General features: G+C 39.8%; 1 protein-coding gene across 1 annotated transcript in view; it reads left to right on the top strand.

Moving 5' to 3' along the window:
* xxylt1 (xyloside xylosyltransferase 1) overlaps positions 1-4511 on the top strand; it is a gene marked incomplete at its 5' end in the record, with an annotated part of 21869 nt that extends 17358 nt beyond the window's left edge. Inside the window, 1 exon segment of the mRNA XM_013999896.1 lies at positions 3561-4511. Within this exon segment, the coding sequence (XP_013855350.1) occupies positions 3561-3957 (397 nt within the window).
* Between the last annotated feature and the right edge of the window lie 3832 nt (positions 4512-8343).

Genomic DNA, 8343 nt, shown 5'->3' with positions numbered 1-8343 from the left:
TAATAATAATAAAGCTACATCACTCTATTGAGAGTGTGGAAACTTGGAGTCAGAGATTGTTGCTGGTTGTTCTCCAGCTCAAATACAAGATTTTTTATGTCGTTGGTTACGTTATGGCTTTTGTGGTGTTTTGTTCAGTATAAAATCGTTATTTTTTTATTTACCTTTATTTAACCAGGCAAGTCTCATTGAGATCTCAGATCTCTTTCAAGGGCGGCCTGGGCCTGAAGGCAACCTATTGTACATGTTATGTGTTGTGGGGGAAACCGGAGTACCCGGAAAAAACCCACGCAAGCACGAGGAGAACATGTAAACTCCGCACAGAAAGATCCCAGGTCYGAACCGGGGGTCGAACCCAGGACCTTCTTGCTGTGAGGCGTCGTTGATAACCACTGAGCCATCGTGCAGTATAAAATCTATGGRACAGGCTGTGTAAATGTTCCCCCTCTGAACTTGACCAGGACATGTCTTGTGGCACGTAGGCCGAGYGAACATCTTCAAAAGATAAATGCTCCACAAGGGCCCCAAGTCCCCAGTTCCCTAACCAAAGAGACCGTTTATGGGGTCAGGCTACAGCTGCTGCTGCATGTAGGTCAGTAATAATATCAAAGCGTGACTCAGCCGATCTGCTTTTGATCAAACTGCAGAAAGTGAGGACTTTACTACGCAATGCAACACTTATTTATACAAATTACTGGCATCAAGAAAACAGATTAAACATATTACCCTGCAGCAGCTATGGATTTGAGATAATTTATCTATAAATCTTTAATCTGCAGTGATTTCCTCCAGCATGGCAAGGACTGAGCATCRTCTGACTTCTCTGATGTGTGTAAAGAGTTTTCAAGCGTCCTGGGTACAGTCCCTTTATCCTCATGTTCAATAGGATTAGTACATTTAAGGACTAGTTGTTAGTGTGTRGACAGGAGCGTTTTGTACTTTCAGACTGGACCACTTCATCCCTAAGAGGAGAGAAAGTACATTTATATAGAACTGAAAAGAACAGTCTTCACAGATGCTTGTTTGTCTTTGTGTCTATGGTGTAATAATAATGATGTGATTGWGATGCTGTAATTCTGAGTGTTTTATGTGCTGCAGAACAGGAACCTGCTGTAAAACAGCAATTATGCTGAGTCAGGCTTGATTTTTAATCTTTTCCTGTTAAATAAATAAATCAAATCAAATCATCAAAAATATAAAACATCACAGCTTATAGAAGAAAATAAAATGATATAAACAGAGAAATACTATTATAATTATGTAAACATAACCTTGTTGTTTAAAGTTTGTTTATATTTTGCAGACATCTTATTTTATTCCATCTGTTTCATCTACAGGATAAAAGTCTGAATATGATGAAAACTGTCACGGATTGATATTTGATCCTTGGGGATTACTGTGTTTAGTGACTTACACAAATCATTGTGACATGGAGCTAACACTACTGTGAAGCTAATCCTAACGCAGAGGCAACTAACGTGAAGCTAATGCTAATGCAAGAACTAACGTGGGACTAATGTGAATGTGGAGCCAACACTAACATGGTGCTAATGAGGAGGAGCTCACGCTAATGTGATGTTAACACTAATGCAGAGCCCACACCCAAAGTGGAGCTAACACTARTGCTAATGGAAAGCTAACGCAGCGCTAATGCTAACACTGAGTTAATGCTAAGGCAGAGCTAAAACTAATGTGGAGCAAATGCAAAAAATTTTGCTGATGATAACTCAAAGCTAACACACTAAAGTGGAGCTCACGCTAATGTAAACGTGAAACTAACACGGAACTGTTAGAAATGAAGAAATGAGTTTAACTGATGATTTGTAAGTATGTTTGAACACAGGGTGACAGGTTTAGAGTCAAACATGCAAGAGCAATTGYCATTTATTAATCCTTTTTATAATCATTTTCTACTAACTGCCACAATTAACCGTGATTCAGTTTTTTTTTTTTGTCAACCCTATTGGAAACACTACTCCAGCCCACCTTTAAGAAGTTGATAGTAACAGAAATGGTACTAGCTCGCTTTCAGGTACAGAGGTGATTTTTTTTGTCCTCACTTTCTGCCTCCATGTGTTTTCTGAATGGACTGAGGTGGTCAGAACACGCATCAGTAACTAAAGAGCCTTTATAATAACTGTAGAGAATGACAGTAACTGCTCACTCCAGGTAAACGTGATGATCTTCAGTAGGAGTGTCCCGATACAACATTTTCACTTCTGTTATGATACTGATATTGACCCGATACCATATCAGTATGAATCACACACTTTTACCTATTCTGTGTTGTGAAATCTTAGAAGTCAAACAGTGAAAAAGAGTACGTACGAGAAATATTGACCCATTTGTTTGTAACCAGTGGATCACATACATTTTAAACTGAAGAACATTATACAATTTAATAAAACAAAGTATAATAAAAAGCAAAATGTACATTTAAAGTGTAAAATAACAATTCAAAATCACTCCAGTTATTTTTTTTTTTTACTATCCGTCAGCCTGGTGCTGCTTTATTGTGGGAAAAACTGAAGGTGGGGACAAAACAAAACCCCACATTATTGTCCAATGTCCATCTGTTCAAAGTTAAAGAGTCCACAGCTCCAATTTTACGGACTGTGCCCAAAACAACATGATCATTGCACTTAATCTTCACTAAAACAAGTGTGTAAACAAATTAAACATCACTCTAATAACAAGAGCAAAAAACAAATAGTAAGAATTATTCAGTTAATTAAATTAATAGCTACCTTTCTTACTGCTGCATTTCTAAATTCTACAGTTCGCGCATCATGTGGAGGTTAGCCTCTCCTGCAGGGAGCAGTTTTTATCACTGCTCTCACCATGTCATGCTCATATTCCAAAACAAAAGTTGTGCTCTCCTTTCTTCTGTCAATCAATCCCAGAGCTAATCCATGGGCAGTATTCTGCTGATGTCAAAACCATAAGCGTGCTGTACTCGCTTAATCACCGATTGGACCAGAAAGGAGGTTCTGAAACTGGAACCATGGAGACACTTTTGGACCAAGGCAGAACCGAGCCGAACAGCAAAGCTGCTGCCAGGGTGGAGAGTAGAACCTGGTTGTCTCTCCGGTTTAAAACATACACAGTTCTGTTCCCCCACAGAAAACTTGTTCGTGACAACTTTGCACTTAGCTTCAACTCTGTTTTGATGAAAATAGAAAGTTCTGCCAACATCGCTCCTACTTCTTGCTACTTTGTTAGCGCAGCATGTTGTGATCACGTGGGCTCTGCATGCTACATAGAGAAGCTGGGGCAGAGTCAGTGGACTGCTGGATTGGACTGCTTATATCGGAGTTCTTTTATCAGAGAATTTTTATGCAGGTCAATAAAATCTGATACTTGTTTTTTGGCTGATATCGGCCCGATATCCAATWTCAATATCRTATCGGGACACCCCTAATCTTCAGAATCAGTAGTACAGTTTTGTCCTAACAGCCGTGATCTAAACTACGTTGTAGTATTCTGACATTAAAGCTGYCTCCCACAGTTTTTACCAGCGATGTTCAACTAACCTTCATCTAACCCTCTACTTCCCACAGACACACCTTCTGGCAGTATCGTAAGGAGAACCCAAACACCAGAGTAGGTGAACCTCCTCCTGACGGCCTTCCGGGCTTCAACAGCGGCGTCATGTTACTGGACCTGAGTTCCATGAGGGCGTCGGCGCTCTACAACCAGCTGCTGAAGCCCGACAACGTGGCCAAACTAGCRGACCAGTATCGCTTCAGAGGCCACCTGGGCGACCAGGACTTCTTCACCATGATCGGCATGGAGCACCCGGAGCTGTTTCACTCCCTGGCCTGTGGCTGGAACCGGCAGCTGTGCACCTGGTGGAGGGACCACGGATATGGAGATGTGTTCCAGTTGTATTATCGCTGCGACGGACCTGTTTACATCTACCACGGGAACTGTAATTCCCCCATACCAGACGACTGACCTCACACTGGTAAAGGACATCTACAGGGTAGTTCAGGAGAATTATTTCCTGCTTTGGTTTTGGGAATTAGAACTGGATTTTATTGGCTGCTGACCTTCAGGACCACAGAACCACCTGTCACAAATCTCACCCCCTGCTGGCCAAGGGGTCCAGGCTGGTCCTACTGTTTCATGATCTTTTAAAAGGAGGAACATGCATCTTTGATTTGATTGGCCGGTGATAGAAAAAAACATTTTATACCCACTTAAACTTGGTCCTGAGATGGTGCTAGATAGTTCAGAACTAATTAAGAGTTTCCAGCCTCAGAACCAGCACCTGAGATTTTGAGTTTTCTGTGTCAGTGCTACTTTTATATAATGAGGCCAGGATGTAAGTATAAACACAACCTAAGTCGTTTATCACTGATTTTTGTTCATACGTTAAATTATTTAAATAAATGTTGCTTTAAAAGCCAAATAAATGAAAAATAAATAAATTAAACTTTTAACCCAAAAGAAATGTTTACAAAAGTTCAAATTAATAGCAATAAAATTATTGAATGTATTAACTGACACCTAATGAAGTTTTGTGCTTTTTTTTGTTAAATTACTCAAAATTTCTTCCAAAGTTCACAGGCGTTCACGTCACAAGAGTGTGAGGTTTCATCTGGTGTTGTTCGTTTCTCACTCAGAAGTAGAGATTTGTTCACAGCGAGTGAATCCTGTGCAAAAAGGTCTTTCATCTTTTTTGTTTTAGGCATGAAGCCGTATGAGGCAAGCAGAGGGGATCAAATCCTAAAGTAGGTCGAGGAGTTTTGGAGARGTAAGGGTTAATAATGACGGCCATTGTTAGTGTCCTGCATTTACACCGAACATAAATCTCTCTCTCAACCAGTCGACACGTTTCAGAGAGACAACCGAAGCCAGAAGTGTGACTGCAGACGCTGACCCATTTTCTCTCTTTTTTTTTTCATCCTGCGCTAACCGGGCTGACGTACAGATTCAAAGAAATGTCAAACACTCAATATCAATCAGTGTCTGAAGTGATGCGCAGCTTAGCACACACACTCGTCTCGCTATACTTGTGAGGATTTTGCATTGACTTCCATTCTTTTCTACAGCCAAACACTAACCTAACCCACATTTTTTTCCCCCCAATAGTGTGGACTAGGCAAACACGATGATAAAATGTCCTCATAAGCATATGTCAATATGTCCACTCACCAATATGAAGACATGTACACACACAAGTGTGTAAAGTAATTTCATGTTTCCTCTTCTCTCTGTTGACAAACAAGTGAGATAAAATGTTAAACTATTGCTTTAATTTGTAGTTATTCTCTTTTAGCATAAGTACAATAAGTGATTTATGCCAAATCTATGTATATAAATATATTTATATAAAGTCTAAACTGAAAAGACCCCAGGATTTAAATCTGATCTTTTCTTGGTATGAGACTCTGCTTTAAACTTAACACAACCAATCTTTGCAGCACAATGATAATGAATCTTTTTAAATGCATTTATTCACTATAGGTTCATTTTTTCCATATTCTCTTATTGTATCATCAGCTCCTGACGTGAACTAGCTCTCACAATCTTTTCCCCATTTCTCTGACCCACTGCCGCCACTAGGAAATTAGTGTTTAATTCAGAGAACTGCCTCTGAACAACTTACCATTTCCCGACAACTAAACTGCTCTACGGACAGTCGGTGTCCGTGTGAACGTCACTGAGGGCGCCCCTGCTGAATGAAAAGCCTTCACGTGCCTGTAGATCTCGTGGCTTTATCCAGAGAGCAAAGAAAAGAGGAGATTTATGTTTCATGTGACTTTAAGATCTATATGGCTTGAGCAGAATCCACGTCTGAACGAGCAGCGAACAGCCTAAAAACCACAAACCTGCAACTCGCTAAAGGACACGGAAACAAATAAGTGTTTTTGACCTTAAGTTTATTTCATAAACCCCCCAAATAAAATACAATGTTGCAGGACTTTGCACTACCTATAGGAAAGAGAATGTGATAGTTCAATATTCTACAAGAAAATRAGTCTTTTTGTTGTGAACAGGAATTAATCTTTAGAGGTACATTATGAACCACAGGAAACATGTCGCATACAATGAGCAGACCAGAACATGTTTGATCTATTTCAAGAGTTGCATCTCTTACAGCCGTTTCTTCAGAAAACATAAAATCCCAAGGCTTTCTGTGAAGGCCGACTGGGAGCCTGACCCAAATAATCTACAGCAGAGAAATTAGGTCTGTGTGTCATCCTGCTTCCAGGTGTTCAGAGAAATACGTTTCCGTCTTAACGTTGTACTCAACGTTTGACCTGAGCCAGGATTGTTTTGTAAACTTAATAAAAAGGTGTCAAGGTTTTTACACAGAATCAACTGTCTACATAAAGTTTTCTCAAAAGCTGAAAATGATGGCATTAAATTAAACCGTTCCAAATTATTACACAAATGATATTTTCAGCATAATTTTAAAGCCATCAACTGTTAGAGCAGTGGTTCCCAAACTATTTCTGTCGGGCCTCTCTCAAATCAACTTTGAGTTTTTTTATTATGTTATAGAGTCATTCCCTCATCAAAAACATACCCAGAGTGTTGCTTTGACTCATTCATGCATGTTTGAGAAATCCTTTAATCTCCTGTGGTAGCCATGTGATGCCTGTTACAAAGCTCCGCCTTTTTATGCAAAGCTCCTCCCTGGAACTGAGTCTGCATCCGAGATCCCGCCCCACAGAGCACCCCTCTCCCGCAGCACTGGTGTGAAGATGTGCTGTAGTGAGAGTGTCAAAAACGGTGGGCGGTTCTTATAGAGACAGAGGCCAATTTTAAGGCGTTTAGATGCAAAGTCAAATTTATTTTTGATACATACAGCAATTTCATAAAAATTAAAAAGGTAACATAGATAATTGATTGTGGTATAGAGTTGAACAAAAAATTCAATCTTTATGACACAAACACAATTTGAATAATAAATTGGAAAGCAGTGCATTTCTGCAAGGCACCAAAAAATGACACTGAGCTTGTAAATACAGCTGAGACACCTAATGTCTTTTTTTATCACTTCAGTAGAAAAAAGAACTTAATATTAGTTTCTTAATTTCTTCATCATCAGTGTTTTTTTAAATAAAGAGAAAATAGAAAACGGGCAACAAACAAAGACAAAAGTAAATAGAAAGATTGAAATAGAGATTAGAAGTATATTAAATATACACCAAGAAAACACAGGACCACACACCCAACATCTGTCCGCTCATCTGAAAATAAATGGATAAATACATGGAGGGCATATATAAACATATACACATACCCATACATATGTAAAGATATACATACTGTACATGCCTACATTCATACATTCTGTAGATATATACACACAGACATATATACACACTCAGTGAGATACCTATTGTCAACAGACCTGCAGCTGATTCAGAGGGTCTTTAAGATGTCCTCAGGTCAGCTATAATCTCTCCCAACAAGTTCTGGGTCTTCCCCAGTGTTGACATGTCTGAAACCACCTCAACCTCCTTCTAGTGCGGAGCTCTAAGAACTGGTCCTCTTCATAACTTTAGGCTAATTTCCACTGTTTGTTTGAAATCCACACGTTCCCATTTAATCAGATCATTTTTATAGTTATATTTGAAGTTGATTCCATTTCTGTGTGCTGATACGTCCATCACCTGACGGGACAAATACTTTGACCCCCTTTTTGTGGCATTTATTGGTGATTTGACGTCTTGCGCGTATCGAGGCCACATGGATCGCTTCCGACGAGATCACAAGGAGGGCATGTGAGGAACTGGCCTGCAGGTGTGTGCTGATTTCATGTAATGCTAAAGGACAACTGAGCTTACAAAACAACCGTAATGTGCCCGTGCTGATTTAGTATCACTGCAGTTACCGGTTACATCTCTTCTAAGACGGGTTAAACGGAGCTCTAACATTCATGTTTGCATACGCTGCACAGCTTTTATCTTACACAAGCTGCTGCCAGAAAAAGACTTCTGTTAAAGAAGCTCAGATGTATCAACCCCTTTCTGAAAGCATTTGTCAGGAAGACACGAGACAAAAACAGAAAGCCTCCAGAAGTGGGTCAGTGAGCTGCAGTCTGAGATTTTACAGCCACTCAGCCGCCTCTCCACTGCAGTGTGAAGAGGAGTTTATAGCATACCCTGACAGAAAAAAGGTTATCTGCACCAAATATAGGAGAACATTTGTCCCAGACCCATATGTTTTCCAGCCCTAACCCTAAACATTGAGATTAAGATCATCACCGTCTGGTTCTGACCCAGAATCCTCCTCTGCACCAAAGATAGATATATACAGCGGGTAAAATAAGTATTGAACACATCACAATTTTTCTCAGTAAATATATTACTAGAGGTGCTAATG

Source organism: Austrofundulus limnaeus, unplaced genomic scaffold (assembly GCF_001266775.1).
Source record: "Austrofundulus limnaeus strain Quisiro unplaced genomic scaffold, Austrofundulus_limnaeus-1.0 Scaffold8, whole genome shotgun sequence".
Lineage (NCBI taxonomy): Eukaryota > Metazoa > Chordata > Actinopteri > Cyprinodontiformes > Rivulidae > Austrofundulus > Austrofundulus limnaeus.
This window is presented reverse-complemented; position numbering and strand designations above follow the sequence as displayed.